At 34.8% G+C, this 20,828-nt stretch overlaps 2 protein-coding genes across 3 annotated transcripts in view; one reads left to right on the plus strand and one right to left on the minus strand.

Moving 5' to 3' along the window:
- Positions 1-264: 264 nt before the first annotated feature.
- On the minus strand, positions 265-12,639 carry LOC111056770 (ADP-ribose glycohydrolase ARH3). The gene is made up of 6 exons (XM_022344166.2): positions 12,313-12,639; positions 11,061-11,160; positions 9,988-10,264; positions 4,507-4,622; positions 3,259-3,463; positions 265-670 (listed from the first exon to the last, which is right to left on the minus strand). The coding sequence occupies exons 1-6, from the start codon at positions 12,482-12,484 to the stop codon at positions 467-469; spliced, it is 1,074 nt and encodes a 357-aa protein (XP_022199858.1). The 5' UTR covers positions 12,485-12,639; the 3' UTR covers positions 265-466.
- Positions 12,640-14,952: 2,313 nt separating this feature from the next.
- LOC111056772 (aquaporin AQPAn.G) overlaps positions 14,953-20,828 on the plus strand; it is an 85,253-nt gene continuing 79,377 nt past the window's right edge. For both annotated transcript variants that reach the window (XM_039423351.1, XM_039423355.1), the window contains exon 1: positions 14,953-15,217. In XM_039423351.1, the coding sequence (XP_039279285.1) occupies positions 15,188-15,217 (30 nt within the window). In that variant the 5' untranslated portion in view covers positions 14,953-15,187. The remainder of the gene's footprint in view (positions 15,218-20,828) is intronic.

The raw sequence follows: 20,828 nt of genomic DNA on the forward strand, positions 1-20,828 counted from the left end.
TGGAACTCACTATACAAGTCCACAATAGGTCGTTGGAAAGCGATGCTTCGAGCTGCACTAGGCTATTATAGTAAGATTCACTTTAAACTGTCAGCATTTGGTTGCATGGGAAGCATTGAGGTTATTTACAAGGATTTTTTGCTAAGATGATATATGCCCACATTATCTATAACCTTGTGCGTGGGTAATGAATTCTGATAGTTTGAAGTGAATCTCACAAACGTTCTTATTATTATAAGCATGGGATATTGGAAGAATCAAAAATAAAATCAATAAAATAATTTTATTCGATATTCTAATTTAAGACCCGGTTTCTAAGACTTATTAAATCTATGGGTTGAAAAATTCATTAGATTTAACAAATGTCTTAGAGACCGAGCCTCTTAACTATGATACATAATACATTGATCGACAATAATATTGATCTAATTATAAAATGTCGAAATCACAAGCAGTCGAATGTCCCTCAACTGCCTTCAACAATACTGTGAATTTTGTCGGCTGCACTGATAGCCTCCTCCACGCCCTCGCAGTGCTTCTGCACATTTTCATTGATGACGTCATAGCCGCAAAATGCACCCGCTATAGCACCAGCCATACTCGCAATAGTGTCTGTGTCACCACCCAGGGAAATCGCATACTGCAGTGTGCGTCTCACTATGTTGTCCGTCTGTAAAGAGAACACCAGAACATTAAATTTGTTATTTAATTAAATAGTATTATTATAGCAAATAATGCACCTCAACACAGCAATATATTATAATAAATGAACTTCAAGAGCAAAGAAGACACTTTTTACCGTTAGGCTGCACACTAACGGTGAACCATGCTTGGTTAACATGCATGATACTCGTTACGTCACATTTTTGCGTCATCACAGCGAAACGCTTCGAGCAAAATTTTTTGAGGTTAAATTATTTTTCCATCATTTTTACTTTCCTTGCCCTATTACCATAGGTAAGGGAAGTATTGCTTTCCCAAAAAATTAAGGAGCCTTAATTTCAAGTTTTCTATACGTTTCAAGGCCTCCTGAGTCCAAAAACATGATTTTTGGGCGTTGGTCTGTGTGTGTGTGTGTATGTGTGTGTGTATGTGTGTATGTCTGTGAACATGATAACTCCATTCCTAATTAGCCGATTGACTTAAAATTTATACTTAATGTTCTTATACCATGAGGATCCGACAATAAGAAATTCAATTCAAGATAGCGGAAAAAATGACGGATAATTACTAAAAAACATGTTTTTCACGGTTTTCTCGAAACCGGCTCTAATGATTTTCTTCAAATTTATACCATGGATAGCTAGCTATTTATAAGCCCTATCAACTAACATGTGTCTCATTTCTGGGAAAATTGCAGGAGCTCCGTAATATACTTGAGAAAAATGGCGGATAATTACTAAGAAGCAAATTTTTCACGGTTTCCTCGAAAATGACTTGAGATTTTTTAAAATTCATACCCTGTATAGTTATTTATCAGCTCGATGAACTGGCATGGGTCTTTTTCCTGGGAAACTAATGGGGGGTCCACCCCATCCTTGAGAAATGGACTTTGTAACTTCCTTCTCGTGCATGAGGTAGGTGGGGGGAGCAGTGTTTATAAAAATAACACACATAGTCGAGATAATTATTTCATCTGTAGAACAGCTGTTTTGACAACTTGTAAAAAAATCATCAAATTTCACAATTTACACAAAGAAAAAAGTACTCTGAAAACAATATACACATAATATACGCAGTAGTCTGATCGTAGTTTCAAATATGTTGCCGCTAATCGTCATTATGTTATTCCCCTAAATTATTCTCGTTCAAGAATGAGGCTTACAGTTCAATGAGCAAGGAAAGTTGTGTGAGTGTATCACACCAGATTTTTTAATTTGTAATTTTCCAGTGGTTTATTGTTATTAGTTGTTTATTTCATGTTAGATGCCTCTCGCTGATAATAGTAATATCGTGTGACCTGGCTGGCTCAGGTCTAGTGTCAGAGTTTTCAGGACGCAACTGATCAATTTCAGGGCCTCTGACATGACCTAACGACTGCTTTTCAGGCAGCCGGGACCGACAGCTTTACGTGTCCATCCGAAACACGGGAGTGGCCCGAGAAAAATATCTTGCCCTCTCGCTGATGGTGCACGATGAATGTGTATATGTGCACGATAAACATGAATGTTATACCGTTAGTGGTCAGCCTTAGACCAACTTACGTAAAGAGAATACTTTTACTCTCACTCAAGACGTTTTCATTCAATATATATAATATACATACTCAGTGGCGGTTCTGACTAAAAAAATCAAGTGGGATTATCAATGTGATTGAAATTGTTAGTGACTACAGAAACGTCACATAAGTTATAACTTTTTTGTGGTCACTAGGAAGCCAATCAGTGCACAGTATTCAGTATACGGTAACTACCTACTTGAATCATTTTGTCATATACTAGACAATTTTAATAACATTTTTAAATTAAAAGATAGAGAAAAGTAAGCATAAATGCTAAAATAAAGCAGATCCACTACGCATTTACAAATTACAAAACAGTGCAGCTTTTTAAAGCAATACATTCACAGAAAAGAAAATAGCCTCAAACATGTTATTAAAAAAAATATATATATATGCATATTCACCTCTAGAAATAACAATCAAAACAATATTCTTTGTAAGCCATATACTACAGATTCGCACTGGAAATTTTAGGTTAGAATCTTGTAAGTCCACGAAAAGACCGGCGGTTCATCGAGCAATATTTAGCTTGTGGAATATGATTGCAAAATTGGCAACACTGTAACAAAAACTCAATTTCATAGAATGAGACGCAGGGAGGTGTGTCCGTCTCCACGCAATTCAGACTGTACAAACTCGATGTACAATGTTGCCACGTTGAACCATACTGATGCTTGGCTCAATGAACGTAACAAACATAGATCGCATTGCTTCACCTGCGGCAGCGGCAAATTTGAATGTTTGATACCATCTGTATTGATGTTTTACTACAAAAAATAGTAATAAAATATGAAAATGTAAAACAAAATGCATTATTGGAATATTATTAAAATGCAATCTTTTAAATTATTAAATGTCCTTCAAAATTACAGGGAGAACAATGTCTGAGCGTCCCTCACATAGCCGCCCCTGTACATACTACATCTCCTTCACAACAACACACAGAACTAAGAATTATTCTTTGTGTTAATTTACTGCATTTTTTTGAATAAATTGATCAATTAACTGATAAAATAGTTGAAAAATGAACTAATCACCTTGATATCGGGTATCGGGTTTTGCGCCCGCAGGAAGCAAAAGATTGCGGTGGGAACAGAGTGTAGAGCGGCCACACTGGTGCCTAGAGTTCGCTCTACCTCTTCATCGGAAATGGGAATGCCTCCTAGATCTTTGTCCAGCAACTTATCCATCGCTTCTAGCTGCTCCACATAGGCATTTCCTCCTTCTGAATCTGAATCGTCTCTGAAACGAAATTGTGATAACAAGTGAGTGAATTTCTATGATCACAATTTTCCATCTAGATAACAAATTTGGATTCGAATAATGAGTAAATGGTGAATGTAATATTTCTATAGAAAAATAAATGGAGAGAAACTACACAACTTTATAATCTCAATTAGAATAAAGCCTCGTTTATAAGCGTGCCTGCGATTCGCATGAAGGCAACGGCGATGATTTCAACCATTCAACTGCGGGTTGAAAATCCTCCCACTCTTGTCGCCGTCATGCGAATTGAAGTGACGACAAGAGTGAGACAATAATAATTATTCAAAAAAAGGAATTATTGGAATAGGAATTAATTATAAAATAGGAATCACGCCTAATGTATCAACAGTGCTGCATTCAGAAACACCCTATCAAGGTGGCTTATAATATTGGGAAGAGCTTCTATTATTAAGAAGATTTTTTATATTTTTTGATGATGACTTTGCTGGTCTGTGACGCCGCCATCTACGTGAATTGAGTTTTTAATTTTTGACACGATCTATCTGGGGAAGTCTGGTCTTTGATCATGAAAATGGATATTTGGATACACTTTCAACAATCAATTCAAACGAGTAGGAACCATTTCCGAATGCAAATCGGATTACAGTAGTTGCTATTTTCATTAATATTCAGTCGTCGGTCGTGCCGCAAGAGAAATAATACCACCGATTATTATGGGAGTGTTCACACATTAGCATTGTCATATGAATTGAAGGTATTTTTCTCCGGTTCTTCTTGGATACAATTCTCTTCTATATTCTGTATATGAAACTCAACGGATACCAGAGACTTCTCCTATATTAAGTGATTCATTTCAACACAGTCAGCATTGGTTGACCGCGAAGAGTTGGAGTTATTTACAAGGAAAGCTGACAGTCTGATTAAAGTAGATCTTACTATAGACCAGAAGAGTATTCTACAATGCTAGCTAGTATACGGTATTTCCAAACTGATGCCTAATAAATAGAAATGAAGTGAATGAAAAATCTTTAATATAAATAAAAATTAATATTTCATACCCAGCTTCGTCAGATTCTTCGATGACAGACATTTTTCTTTTGAGATCAGAGGAAAACTTCTTGACATCCAAAGGTTCTTCTGGGTTTAAAGCCAAACTCTGGTGGATTGCGATACACTGGAAATGAAAAAGCATGAATATTATTTATTCTTGTTAAATACAATGCAAATTGAACAACAGTCATAAAATGCTACTCGAACTTGATGGAACTGTCTTCTTTCTTTAGGGCTACTTTTGAATATAAGTAGAAATATAAATCTGTGTACCCTTTTTAAATTATTTCGTTACAACATGTTTCGGCTACTAATGCCATTAGTATCCTATTTGATAAAACTGTTCCTATTCCAATTATTTATACACAATACTCCAAATCTGGATTATGCCTCAAATTGTTAAAATTTAGGCCCAATTCTACCAATACAAAACTTGATTTGATCTACTGTGTACTTTCCCATAAGATACCCAAGCCAGAACAGAAAATTATCACTTATAGAGACTTCAAAAACTTTGATGAAGCCGCCTTCCTGACTGATGTGGCTCAGACTCCATGGCATCAAATTGAAGCATTACCCTCAGTTGATGACATGGTCAAGACTTTCGAGAATTGGACTTTGACTTTGTATGACAAACATGCACCTTATGTGACAAGGAGGATTAATAGAAAACGACGAGTACCGTGGATGACTGAAGACATACTTAAGATGATGGGACGTAGAGACAAAGCACATAGAAAATTTAAAAAGACATTTGACTTGGACAGTTTGATAGAGTATAGGAGCCTTAGAAATAGGGTTAAACAGGAATTACGGAACTCAAAGATTAGGTACTTGAATTCGTTTATGACAAACAATAGACAAGACTCTAAATCACTTTGGCAGGGAATAAAAGAATTCGGGCTTGGCAAACAGAAATCGAATCCACAAATTGACTTACCATTGAATAATATAATGACCATTTCGTTTCACACTCTAACCAACGCGACGAAGTTGTCATTGCTAATCATATAGATGATCTTGAAGAGCAGGTTACAAACTTAGATTTACCAATCACTGATCAATTTCATTTCCATCCAATCTCAGAAGAAGACACTTTCAGAGCAATTCAACGTATTCATAGTAATGCTATGGGTGTAGACAAAATTCCTATTAAATTTATCAAGAAGATGTTATTTGCTGTTTTACCAACCATTACATACATTTTCAACAAGTCACTTGAAGAAGGCATTTTCCCTGAAAACTGGAAGTTTGCTCTGGTTCGCCCTCTAAATAAAGTTCCATCACCCAATAAAGTTGAGGATTTTAGACCAATCAGTATTTTACCTGCATTGTCCAAAGTGCTAGAAAGACTCATTCATGCTCAAGTTGTAAAATTTCTAGACAACAATAGTAAGCTTCATAACTTTCAATCAGGCTTTAGAAAATTCCATTCAACTGAGACAGCTCTGCTTCGTGTCACTGATGATATAAGGTTAGCTATGGACCAAAGAAAATGCACCATCCTCACCCTATTTGATTTTCTAAAGCATTCGATACTGTTGATCATACAGTCCTTCTGAATAAGTTGGCTATTCTTGGTTTCAGTCACAACTCGTTAGTTTGGTTTAAATCCTATCTATTAGGTAGGAAACAATGTGTATCTGTCGGTGACAAAAAGTCAACTTGGAAAAACGTTATGCATGGAGTACCACAAGGTTCAATTTTAGGCCCTCTCCTCTTCACTTTGTATGCTAATGACCTTCTTCCATTATCAAATTCTCCAGTTTCCATACTTATGCAGACGACCTTCAAATCTATTAAGCTGTCCCATAACAAAAATTAATGAAACAGTTGGAATAATGAATCAGGATATCAATTCGATAGTGGAATGGACAAAGAAAAATGGCCTTAAGCTTAATCCCATCAAAACACAACCCATTATAATTGGATATTCTCGTCTTATAAACAATATTGACCTTGAATCGATTCACAAAATTAGTGTAGACGGTAATGACATTCCTTACTGTAGCTCAGTTAAAAATTTAGGCATTATTATGAATAATACTCTTGACTGGTCAGAACAAGTGAACAAAACTTGTAAAAAGGTATTCTCAGCCATGCATGCATTGAAGAAAATGCACGATATCCTCCCTAGAAACATTAAATTATTATTGGTTCAATCTCTCATCTTCCCACATTTAATGTATTGTAATTCTGTTCTTAACGATATGCAAGTCACTCTGAATGATAAACTACAGCGTTGCCAAAATTATTGTCTACGTTTCGTCTACTCTCTCCAACGCCATGATCATATCACCCCAGCCCACATTGCTAGTTCAACATTGAAGCTTCCCGATCAGAGGCTTTTTCGAATAGTCAAGCTTGTTAGAGATATCTTGAAATACGGTAATCCGAACTATTTTAAAGATGATTTCAAATTTGTCTCTGAAGGTAGGAGGATAGATGCTTCACATACTAGAACCGGAGAAAGTACTTTAAGGATACCCAATCATCGAACTACTATTTTCACAAAATCCTTCTTAGTCAGTGCCTGTCGTGCATGGAATACACTTCCTGTTTCTATCAGGTCTATCGAGAGCCGAGCGAGCTTCAACCTGACTTTAAAAAAACATCTTTTGGAACAAATGACTGAAACTGTCCGGCCCTAGAACGATCACATGACAACCATCCCTCACCCATTCCACCAATATAAACCTTTAAACCATGTTATAGAACGAATTGTATATATATATATATATATATATATATATATATATATATATATATATATATATATATATATATATATTATATAAACTCATGTTATTTCAATTATCCACTGCATACTGCTGTATATTACTGAAAGTTGATAACCCTGATCTACTTTCAGCCTACTTCATTTTATTAATCAATTATTTGATCTTATCTACCTGTATAAAATGAGCGCTGCTATCCAGAGATTGTCAGTTTGGTGTGAGGGTAAGCATTCCTTCCCGGCAATTAGGAGGTACCGGGTTCAATTCCTGGGCTGTCAAATAATTTTTGGATCGTAGCGCTCATTGAATTTCCATCTAGCTTTTTACCCTGTTGTCAATATCTGCAGTAGCATAAGTCTTCGGGGTGATTTACAGCATTTAATTGAGATTTTCGTTTGATAATAATTATGACCAGTTAATAGATACGAGGACAATTCCCATTCAACCCGGCCGAGGGAGTATGAATAATCCCATTAGAACTTATGAGAGTTATATTTTCATTGTTCTCTGTCACTGTTGTGTAGGAATCCAGCTTAATCAACACTTGACACATCAACAATCCATCATCATCATTATCATCATCAATTCCAGCACGCTTTAGACTAAGCCTCCAGTTGACTAGTACCTCAGGTCCTTTTTCAACTAACTAGTTTTATTTCTATAAATTACAGGATGGGGCAGAAAATGAACCGTTCAACTGAGAAAAAAACAATTTTAATGGGTTCAATTCAGTTTGAAATATAGTTTTTATTGTTAATTTTTCGGAAATTATATCAGTAAAATGGCGGCCATAAGCAGTCATATACTAATGTAGCGTATTTTTGAAGTTTTAAAACGAATTTTGGCACACTGCGATCGGTAAGGACTGGAGCACTTCTCTGCATCGATCCTTTAGTTCTTCCAAGGTGAGTGGGCGATCTTTAAAAACTTTATTTTTGAGGTAACCCCATAGAAAAAGATTGCATATGCCTAAATCGGGTGAGCGTGCCGGCGAACTCAAGTCCACCCTTAGTGAGATAAGCCGCCCTGGGAACATTTGTCTTAACACATTTATTGCAATGCAACCTGTGTGTGCTGTAGCTTAATCCTGCTAAACCATATTTCTCCCAAGTCATGTTCCTCAGCAAGTTCTTCCAATTTGGGGCGCAGAAACGTTTGTAGCATTGTCACATAACGCTGGAAGGTGACATTGATGGTGATGTTGCCATTCTCAAAGAACTATGGCCAGCACGCTCACCCGATTCAAGCATATGGAATTTTTTTCTATGAGATTAACTCAAAAATAAAGTTTCCAAAGATCGCCCACACACCTTGGAAGAACTAAATGAGCGAATCAGAAAAGAGTCTTACCAACAGCAAAGCGCCAAAATGCGTTCTAAAACTTCAAAAATATGCTACATCAGTGTATTGCTGCTTATGGCCGCCATTTAACTGATATAATTTACAAAAAATTAACAATAAAAACTATATTTCGAACTGAATTGACCCCATTAAAGAATTTTTTCCAAGTTGAACGGTTTATTATTTTTTATAACCCTTCCAAACTCGTCAATCGGCTCTACCCCATCCTGTATTAGGGAACAAATGAATCGTGTTTGGCAAAAACTTACGAAACGAACCATTTCAATTCCAACAGCTGAAAACAGTTGCTCTGCTTTGGAGATGTACTTCATTATCATAAATTCGAGTAAATTTCATATATATAACAATAAAATTTAGAGTACATTTATATGGACGCGATCGTATGCATTCATGCTCTCTCTCTCGTTTTTTCTACAGCCCAGGGTGAGCTTTGGCATTCTCTACCACTCTTCTTCACTCATCTCTGTCAGCAGTCTTGTACTGGCATCCTCTCACCTCCAATCCTGCCAAGTCCTTTATGACACAACCCATCCAGGGATTTCGTGGCCTTCTCCTCATCTTGCGGAGGGGTTAGTTTCCCTCCTCCTACAGCTCACTCCTCAATATTCCAAGAGGTAGTTGGCCCTCTTCCATTCCCAGCCATCTCAACTTCTGAGACTTTACAAATCTCACTATGTCCTGCCCCTCATCAAGTACATCCAAATCAGCATATTTTATTCTCCACACACAATTTTCACACATACCATAGCTTCCTCGCATAATTCTTTTTCAGCAACTTTTCTCATCTGCATCGGTCATTGCTCAGGCTTCACAGCCATGTATAATATGGGCCTATCTAGTGTCTGGTAGAGCCTAAACGTACATGCTTTGGAGAAGCCTGCTTTTGAGCATAACAGTATTTGCAAAGTATGCTCTGTTACCTGTCTGAATTCGGTCTCTTATACATTCCTTCAGGCTGTTGTAGTTTGTAAGCATTGTTCCCAGTTATCTAAAACATGGAAAGATTTCAAGGTCAGCTGTTGTTACAAACCAAACCGCCACTGTTTGGGATTATCTACTACAGTTTAGTTTGAAGTAATGTTTGATAGTTGTTCATGATAGTTTGTTCATTGTTATTCGATAAACAATATAAAGTTAATAGAAGAACAGCGTTACAACTAACTTATGGGTCACTCTGTAAATGTACAGCACTATATTTTGACACTTGATAATAGCGTGATTGTCCAAAACTATTCGTGTCTAAAAAAAATTAAAATGAGTACTAGTAATTCTATGTTATTTAACTACCAAGTAGCCCTATTGCAATAAATGAGAAATATATTTTTAATATTTTCGAAGGGAGATGTAAAATAATACTGAATAATTCATAATACCTTATCGAAAACGTACTTGTAATAGAGCTCCATTGATACCAAGCGCATTCGAATGTGTTATTAATGTACTTTGTTTAGCAACATGTAACATGTTGTCATAGTTTTTATGGCAGAATAATGGCACTGGGGCTATTCTCATGGCACCGCCATTGCCATAAGATCCCGATCCTCCGAACTGCTCTTGGGCCGGGATGAAAACATCGCCCTCCTTTTGTTTGCGAAGTTTGGCAAAAACGTCGATTACATTTTGACCATAACCTCTTCTTGGATCTTTGTAGAACTCTTTGACAAACCTGGAATAGGAAACTCAACTTATTTACAGTTCACATTTTTGGTAGACCTATGGTGAGATTCACGCTAGAAAGGCAGTTGAACTCTTTTCGTAACTACACCTTTTGCTATAGGCCTATCATAGACCTACTATTTCAAAATACATTCAGTTGAAGAAATTCATGGAAACTACGTTTCGAAAAACAACAAAAAAGGATGCTGACACTGTCTACTATTTGGGAACATGTTAACAGCTCACAGTGTTGCCACTTTACCTTTTCCACCGCCTTCTATAGTAGATTGAATTTGAATTGAAAAATCTTTATTCATAAACATGTAAAAATACATATGAATAGTGTCACCGAATACTAAGGAATATAGCCTAAATACTAATTACAAACAATAGCTGATCCAAGCCACCCCGGTAAATCAGATGTGATTTATTGTCGGTGTACGTTTGTTTGTATGTTCGACGATAAATTTTGAATGCTTTTCATCAATTAACTTCAAATTTCCAACACCTTAAACCATAATACAAATCGAGTTCGTTGACAATAATACTGACCAACTTCTTTATCCGGATAAGTAATATAATATATCATACACTCACTTTAGATGGAGCCTCCTGGCTAGAAGGTTGAGGTGAGCTAAGCGAGCTATTAGCTTGTAATAATACATAGAAGAGTAATTAAGACATAATTGCATGCAGGATTTGTGTGGAGATTCATCTCTTTAACTTATGACAAGACAAGATTGAGTTGCAAAAACTATTTTAAATATATTAAATTATTTTAAATATAAGATTGAGGGCTGGTTCACCTGTCAGCCATGTCCTTGGCATCGAAGCCTTCAATATGTATAAGAGAATCTGCCACACTTTTTGTCATTGCTGTATCATCTGTATACATTTTCTGAGGACCTGGAAAAATGTTAAGCTTAATTACTGTTTTAATATATGTCAAAATAATAATGAACCAGTGAAAAAATGTAAATAACGAGATCCAGTTATGCAATATCATAATGTCTCCTAATTGAATTATAAAAAGTCGTTCCAAGTTTGAAATTTTCATCTTCGATATATTTATCATCTCTTATCAAATATTATATTAGAAGAGAGGTAAGATAGGTAGCTGTACCCTCTAGTGGGATGATCACTGGTGCGAAATAAGTTTAATTGTTGATTTGTACAAAACCAATTTCAATTAGGGGGACTGGCCGAACCTCAACGGCAGCTAGAAACTAGAAACTGGTCACCTGGAAACTAGGATACAAAAATTGTGATTTCAGACCCCTCAAATTCATCAGTCGAAAAAAATCATAATTGAGAAAGTAACTTAAATTGGATATCAGATTTCATAAAGCGCATCTAAATCAATATATATTTTGAGATGTTTAAGTTGGTAATTAATTTACTAATCTGGCTGTCAGTATCAAAATTTTAATAGTACCCAAACTGTTGGTTTTCTCCTTTCAAGTAAAATTCTTATAAATTGGATAACTTACATAATAAATGATATCTGTGCATATAACCTTTATTTGAAATAGAAGGTTTAGAATAAAAGTTTTGGGTAGCTTCTTCTGATTCCTTCAAATTGTATTTTCAACCTATAAAATATCGCTTATTACACAATGTTATTTCAATAAGTAGAAATTATTGGTAGGCCTATACAAGAGTTTTATTTGGTCTTTCAAGCACTCGTAAAATGTTTCAATCACCCGTTCGCTCGGTCACTTGTGTCTTAACTCTACATCTAAGATTTAACTTGTTTGTTGAAGATCATCATTATAATTATTATTTCAAAAATCCCAGTGACTTGGCTGCCTGGAAGAATGACTGTATAACAGCCCCAATTATGATTTAATAATTTGATTATTGATCATAGATATCAGATCAATTTTAGTCATAGAAAACTGATGGTCTTAAAATGAACCAAACATATTTGATAAAATTTAGAGGCATTTATAGGAATCTAATGAAGCTGTACCGGCTCTGGGTGATCATATAAGTTAAAAAGTTATCGCCAGATTACGTCTAGTTCATTCTAGTTAAAAACTAAATATACCTACTTACTCTTAAAATAAGGACCTTCTAATTTATCAAAATATTTCTGAAGAACTACTTTTGAAATATCCTCAGCTTCCTCTCCTTCGTATGTAGCTCCAAGGCAGTCTCCAAGTACAGCCGAAACTAGACAACCTCGAAATTTATTCGCTAGAATTGCAGTTTCTCTCAAAACTGCCATTTTATAGAATCTTGACAATTTCACAACCTGAATAAAAACAACTTTACAAATCAAAACACTGTAGACTGCAAGACTGGATACATTCAACGTCTGAATCTGAAAAACAACACTTTTCTAACCTAAAAGTAGGCTAAATGAAAACGACTATAAATTTCTGGCTGGCTACAGTCACGGCGACGGTGTTTCCCGGCAACACTTTGATGAACACGTCATATTGAGAGTGTCTCAAGGTTGAGTATTTCAAATTTGTTTTGTGTAAAAGCATGATCTAAAAGGTTCTGTTCAATATAGGTTTTAAAGGAAAAAGGAAAGGTTAGGGAGGTTAGGTTTTGGCTTTTAAATGGCAACATGTTAATATTATTCAAATAATAATAATTTATTTTTTGTCAAAGAGCAATTAAAAAATTGCACTAGACAATGTCAAAGTATTTAAAAGAAACATCACAATAATAATTTGGGTTAAAATCCCACTGAATACGAAGTTATGGTATTACCATCTAGGTCACTCATAAGTAACAAATAATATTTTACCTACACATATTAGTATGATATACAGTATTTTATAAGACAAAACATCAATTAAAGGAGTTCTCATAGAATTCAATCAATCTATAAAAAGGGTTGTCGATAAATGAATACAAAAATGATAAATTAATGAAAAAATTATATCAATAAATAAACACAAAATGGCTAAAGTTGAAATACTTGCAATTTTGTGATATCTATCACTTTGGATAGGATGGACTTTGGGTTGTAGAGAATTCAATTCTCTTTAATTTGATTTATTATGACACCATTCTATGTTTTCCATCAATTGTTATAGCAGTTTTAGTGTTGAGTGTGAATTCTCAATACAACAACAATAGATCATTTGACAATGTAATTTGGTCACAATATCTGGAACACAATTTTTGACTCTGCCGCTTAATTAAGACTAGTTAGAAGCTGAAAATATTGAAAATTCTCATCCCCAACCCCTGTGCTAAAGGTGGAATACCGGCAAGTTGACACTTGTTGCTGTATTGAGAATTCCATACTCAACACTAAAGCTGCTATAACAATTGATGGAAAACATAGAATGGTGTAATAATACATCAAATGAAAGAGAATTGAATCCTCTACAACCCAACGACCAATACTTATTTTTACGATAAATTGTTGTTGAGTAATAAGCCCGGAAAGTGCAAAAATTTGGAAGAAAATCTGTATTTTCAAAAATTTCACAATTTTAAAAGTGAATATCTCGACAACTAAAGGAGATTATCACAAAACTCAATTGAACAAAACTTGTAGGGAATTTATCTAGCTTCATTATCACTCATTCAGTCATGTCGCTGTAATGCATAGTTCCCCAGATACATGCGTTTACCCAGAAATGAAAAACCAAACTTTAAACCACCTTCATCCCTTAAGCACAAGGGGTAGGGATGATCACTTTGGATATGTTTACCTTCTAACTAGTCCAAACAAAGCTGTGGAGTCAAATATTGTGTTCCAAACGCTCCCTCCAAATTACCCTGTCGATTGATCTATAGTTGTTACTGAAGATTTTACGCTCAACACTATAACGGCTGCAACAATCGTAGGGAGGTGCGTAAAATATAGTGGAATAATACTTGAAACTGAAGAGAATATTATGCTCTGAACTCATGATTAGCACGGATCTTTTCAATCAATTGTTGAAAAGTTATAAGGAAAAAATATGAAACAATCGGAGCCGGAACGGTTTTTCTTAAAATGTGACACTTTCGAGAGCTCATACCTAGAAAACTTGAAGAGATATGCAAAAATGTTATAATGAAACTTGTAGGCTAATTTGTGAGCTTTAATTTTGTATTGAAATAAAATTTCCGAAACACACATATTATTTCTGAGATATGTGCAAAAAATCTGAATATGTTACTTTCTAACCACCCCCACTCCCTTAGCACAGGGATTAGGAGTGAGGTCTTTTGATATGTTTACCCCCCTACTATCCTTGAAATAGCTGCGGGGTTAAACATATTATGTTCCAAACTTTTCCCTCTTTTTTGAGTATTACCTACTCAAACTTACCTTTTTTGAGCATTAGTTGCCTGGACTATTAGCTGAGCTTCAGTACTGAATTTTATCAGGTGTCTGATCATTATTTGTTATAGAAATTTCTAAGAGAACACTGAAAAACGCAAATTGTGTGTATTTTTTTTCAAGTCCGTTCTTAGTGCGCCTCCAGAGGGCCAACTGAGCATACCCTACCTACCAAATTTGGCCCAGTAGATTTTTAGTTCTCTTAATGGAGTAAGCGAATAGAATTTATCTTTTATATACCTAGATAATAATTATATTTTGGATAGATTATAATAAATACATATGTTAACATAGTATAGAGCTTAATTTGGCGGGAGTACAGCCTGATTTTTCCCGCGTTTGCGCATACGCGTGTATTGGCAGTGCTGCCAACTTAGCGAGAGGAAGGGTCACGTTAAAAATAAGATTCTCACCCGACCGCAAATGCCGGCAAATGAACGCATACACATGCGACTCGCATCTGAATAGTTTCAGTGGCATCCAAAAACTCCAGTGAAAAATATTTTTCCACTGTTTGAAATTAACTTACTACGGTGTTTTATTTCTACATTAGGTTTGTCTTTTTCTAATGGAAGCTCACACAGTCTAGACTTTGTTGTGTATTTTTTTTCAGTGAGTGACTTTATCAAAGCAAGTATGAGCAGTGATATCCCGACTGCTATCAAGGTATGAAAATTATTACTCATATTTCCGCTATTGAACAATTTCCTTGCTATTGTAAGTTGATACAAATTGACCTCGAATGTTAATTGTCAACAGTGATTATTGTCAAATATGTACGTTATTCCATGTTTCAAATGACACAATCAAACTGTTTTCCTTATACATATTCTATGATATAATTTGACATGCGTGTTTCAAAACTTCTCTTCTGGCGATACTGGATTGTAGAGTACTGAGAATGAAGTTTTCATGATTCTGAGACTTGATTTATGGTTTTTTATAATCACACATAGGTTGAGCGATTCCTTGATCTCAGAAGACTCAAAGCTCAAACTAATATTTTTAATCTCCAGATTAAGATTCAGATTATTTGATAAATTTGCTGTCGGAGTACTTCTGTGTTATCATTGAAAGTTCCATATTATAGTGGAATATTAAAATTTGTTAAATTATTGAAGATTGAAAATAATTTGGCAGCAGTCCATGAGTAACACGTGCGCCTGATTGTACTCTATACTCACTGCCAAGTTTTACTGAGCTTCTGAATTGAAGCTCATTGTTTCAAGAATTTCCATGTCTCTGTATTCTGCATGCCTGTCCAAAGTGTTTGCTTACCTTATTTCTATCACTTCTGTTTATATTTCAAAATAACATATCTTATTATATCTGATATTCATATTCATATCTTTATTTATTTTCAAATGTGGTCCGCAGTGTCATATTATGTCATATTCTTATTGTAAAACATTTTTTTGAGCGAAGAACTGAAAATCACACTTTTATCTAAAAGTGTGTATTTTCTAAAAAAATCATTGGCTTATTGTTAAATGTACTATGAATATTGTAAATTGTAATTACTAAGAATGAGTAATATCCAGTACCTTTATTAATATTATTTTTTAGACACAACAACAATTTCACGTCGATTCTATAACGGTCGATTCCGTCCATTATTTTTGGTATTAATCCTACATGTTTAAATGTAGCCCTACCAAAATACGTGGAGACTGAATTGCATATAGGTACATAATATTTCTTAAAGGTACTGCAATATATTTTCTAGTGGATAATTTTACTTGAGTGTAAGACTTTCCTAGCTTTGAAAGTCTTTTTCGGGATACAAGTAGTATTTTTGTATCATTGTTACCGTATTCTTATGAATAACTGTGATGTGGGCTACTACTCATAACAGAATTCCTCAAGCCTGAACAAAAAGAGTTTACTGTGGACACTTCCCTCTAAAGATAGTTTAAAAAATTCTCAGCTATGATTCTATGCTCTAATGTATAAGCCTACTTCCTTATTTGAAAAGTAGCGCGTGCCTATCAAATATAAGATTAGAATATTGTGATGACACAAAATAGAATAGCCGGATATATCGATCCTTATCTCTCGGTTTTAGGATGATTGCATAGAATGTTTTGCTTCGGAAAGTAGACTTGTGATTCAGCGCAATGTCTAAAATGCCAGATGTCTCATAAAATTATTCTATGACCTCTGACATAAACCAACTGAAATGCAGATATAAATGCCATATGGTGAGAGTGAGAGATAAGATGTGCTGAAACGTCACCATCAGTATGCTCTTATCTTGTGTAATAGAGGCTGCTGTAAATAAAGGAGACAAAGCTTTTTATCAGAATTTCAACTAATGCTATATAATTTGGATGAATCGCTGTGAAAATGATAAGGAAATGAGTTTAATCACAGCCTTCAACTAAAGAGAGATTCACTTCAAACCGTCAGCATTGGTTCATATATGTATTTATGTATAGAAATGCTGACAGTGTCAAGTCGCAATATAGAGATGACTATGGTTCAATTCATGTAATCAACTTTTGTGCGAATAATGCATGTGAAGATGTGAAGATCCTTGTGGAAACCTTGTTAGAATATTATTGAGCCTGAGAGATTCGTATCTTTGCATCCTACATAATAAAGTATGATGAATTAAATTAGAAATGGGGGAAATGCACTAGGGATTTCCCAAAGCAGGGACTGGCATAGCGGAGAATTTCAGAACTTCTTCAAATCATCTTCTTATTACAGATTACAGATTCTGCAATATCTTTGATAACAATGTCGAATTATTTGAATCAGAATACAGTATTTGATTTTCAACATTAAAATATAATCGAATCAAATTCTATTCATTGAACAAGAGACGCTGTTCCATCATTGAACTGGGTTCAACGGAGTCTACCTTAGGAGATGTCAATGGAGATTGATCTCGTTTCATGTTTTTCTTAGAAATTCATTACATCTTGGTAACTTGAGAGTTCAAGTCGAAAAACTTTAAAAATGTCAATTGCGTGATGCACAGCCTTGAAGACCTGGAAAGGAGGTGGTATAGTTCTATTAGAATGCATACCGTATGTTGTGAAAAATATATTCATTTTTATTTACAGCTAAAACGTATTCTAGATGAAAACTATCTCACACAATTTCCAGAAATCGAAAACGATATCCAAAGTTTTGTTTTCCCCTCTCATTCAGAGCGCATATCATCACACACGCTATCCTACTGTCATTGCTTCTCTCTCTTTCAATGACTGTCCTTTTCCTTCCCATCTGCCTTTTCTTGGTGCTATCCGTCCGGCGGTCTTCCTTTTCATCTCTTCTCTCACTCTTTCAATGAGTCTCTCCTTCTCCTTTTTCATCGGCCTTTTCTTGTGCTTTCCGTCCGACATCGCTGACTACACTTCATGTTTGTGGAAAACGTTTTGTTTCATTGATCAGCGCTTACTCTAATACCAAACAGGGTCAAAAGTTTATAAATAAACATAGCTTCCTTCATAGCGAGTCACAAATTTCATAGTTGTCTAGGCCTCCCTAGCAAGAGTGCCTACTTTGCTCTTCCACAGAGCTACGGGGTTTTCCAGAGTATAATTTTCAGTACTGGATTGCCTCCAGGTATTTAGAAATTGTTAAGATTTAGTCTTCTGAATATTAATACTTTTTTATCAACTTTTGTTTGTAGTTTGATCTCAAATTCCAATTTCCAATTTGTTCTATTGAAGTTTATAGTATTTTATAACACTAATCTGCAGATTTTTAGTTTTTATAAATTTCGAACACTTTTCATGCATGTACCTAACCGTTTTCATTAGTAAACCATAGTATACCATGAACCAAATAGTAAACCATTCTGTTTCAACAACATTTCGTTAAAATAATTGAATAACATTGAAAAATTAGAATAATATTGCAATTCTAACCAAATTAAAATTGGAATACATTATTTTTGATTAAAATATCATTTTATTGAACATATAATATTATAATCAGAGATTGTATCACAAAGCTACAAGATTACTAAAAAAAACAGTATTTGCATTCGTTTTAGTAATTTCTTTCTTGAGTCCTTCACCATTTCCGTTCGCGGTTGCTACATTGAATTTTTCAAGAGTTTTCCCCCTCATGGTTGTATCTTATAGAATTTGATGTTTCAAATTTCCTTCAAAAGTACGGTATCTGCTTAAAATTCTTTCTTAATTGCAATATCTTAGTAATTTCCATCTGTAGACAGGCTGGCCGCTATGGCTTCGTATAAAATGAGCGCTGCTATTCAGAGATTGTTAGTTTGGTCAGAGAAAACTCCTATAATTAGGAGTTTTTATAAACCCCTATATTGTATTCTGTGGTTTGGTGTAAGGGTAAGCATTCCTGACCGGCAATTAGTAGCTACTGGGTTCGATTCTCGGGCTAACAAATAATTTTTGAATAGTAGCGCTCATCGAATTTCCATCTAGCTTTTTACCCTGTTGTCAATATTTGCAGTAGCAGAAGTCTTCGGGGTGAATCACATCATTTAATTTGGATTTTCGTTCAATAATGATATTTAATTCATTAGCATTTGAATAATTACAGTATCTCAGTAATTTCCATCTGTAGTTTAAAGCACTTTGAAGCTATCTTTGTAGCGTTTCAATGGAATTTGAATCTTATAATTTATATATTCCTCCCGAATATTCTAATATTGAACAATCTGTAGCTTCTCAAAGAGTCTTTTTGGTGTTTAATAACTTCCAAATTTAGTCTGAAATCATCTATTCTTTTCAAATATTTTGGTGTAAATTTACTTAATGTTCTAGAGTTTACTAGGCCTCTCAACTACATGAAGGTGAAACACTGTTGAAGAGTTTTAATTTGGATTGCACCACTCTATTTATCTAGATGTATAGGTTTTCTCAATATTATATCTATAATCGAGTAGAAAATATAACACTCGATCCACTACTATAGTGAGATTTTCCTCTATCAAGAACTCTGCTTTAATATAACAATATCGGGGCAACGAGCTCCGCTCTGGAGTACAAAAGCATATACAATTTATTACGAAAGAAGAAATTAGAATATATTTATAGTTAATAAAGAAAGGATCTATCTATTCACAGTGGATTGAGATTAATTCCCAGAGAAATGCCAAAATTTCTCTCACAAAAGCCTGTTAAATTATAATCCTGATTAATTTCACGTTAACCAAATCAGAGAAGACCATTTCAAAATTATAGCCTATCTGATTGGTTCTACTGGAATTAATCAGGATTAAAATTTGACCGGCTTTTGTACAACTGCCACAAAGTACCTGATTGAATTAGGTACAAAAAAGTTCAACAGCTGAGTCATAATTTTGTCTCAGTCCCACACACATGCACTCGCTCACTCACTTCCATCATCAACAGACAACGAAATTGTCAAATGTTTTTCCAAGCACCTAAATCCTTTTAATATCCTTCAGCGAGTTTTCCCAGGGATGAGACCTAGTGCAATCGAATTTTTATATTATAAACCTACTATGTTCTGAATTTCGAGAGAATCGTTAGAGCCGTTTTCGAGATCCGGTCACTTGATCAGAAATATAAACCTCTAAACATATAAACAGAAATTGCTCGTTTAATAGTATAGGATAAGCATCGATGTTCCCATTCAACCAACCGACGACAGTCTGAAATGAATCTCGCTTTAACAAAAGCTGCTCCTATCATTTGCTAGTACGGTAGCTTCGATTATGGATACGTTAAGCCACAGAATACCTTATAGGAGTAATTATATAATTATAGGAGTTTTCTCTGGTTAAGCATAATACTGGATCCATACTGATGATGTATCTATAATCAAAGCTAGTAGACTACCTACTCTACGAGTATTGTAGTAGCCTATCTGATGCTTGCAAGCAGGTTTAATATTGCAACTTAGCCTTTGATAATAATAGCATTATATGTGGTGGCTTTACTCATTAGTACTTTATATGGAGCATCTTTTGTATGACAGTGTTTTGAAATGTTTGAAAAGTAATCTGCTTACAACAAAAGTATAATCTTCTATCTTGATACCTTGTATAGGCTTATGCGTAGCTGTAATAAAGGCTGAATTGAAGGATAAATTAAAACTTCTCGACAAATCACTTCTAGGTTTGTCTATTGGATCGAAATGTTGTCTTCTTTAGTAGAGCATCGCAATTATTTTTATATTAGCATTATATTATTATTGTCATGTGTAGCAGATGCTAGGCTTGAGTTGAGCAACAATGATAAGGTGCTTTTTTTAATAAGATGAATACTATACCTACCATTCAATTGAATCTCGTTGGAACGCACATTGTACTAAATGA

This window comes from Nilaparvata lugens, chromosome 3 (genome assembly GCF_014356525.2).
Source record: "Nilaparvata lugens isolate BPH chromosome 3, ASM1435652v1, whole genome shotgun sequence".
Lineage (NCBI taxonomy): Eukaryota > Metazoa > Arthropoda > Insecta > Hemiptera > Delphacidae > Nilaparvata > Nilaparvata lugens.

Coding starts and splice junctions, on each gene's coding strand:
- LOC111056770 (XM_022344166.2), bottom strand. CDS start 12,484: ATGGCAGTTTTGAGAGAAACTGCAATTCTAGCGAATAAATTTCGAGGT. Junction 3,464..4,506: donor GAAGAATCTGACGAAGCTGG/GTATGAAATATT, acceptor ATTTCGTTTCAG/AGACGATTCAGATTCAGAAG. Junction 671..3,258: donor ACCCGATACCCGATATCAAG/GTGATTAGTTCA, acceptor TTCTCTTTACAG/ACGGACAACATAGTGAGACG.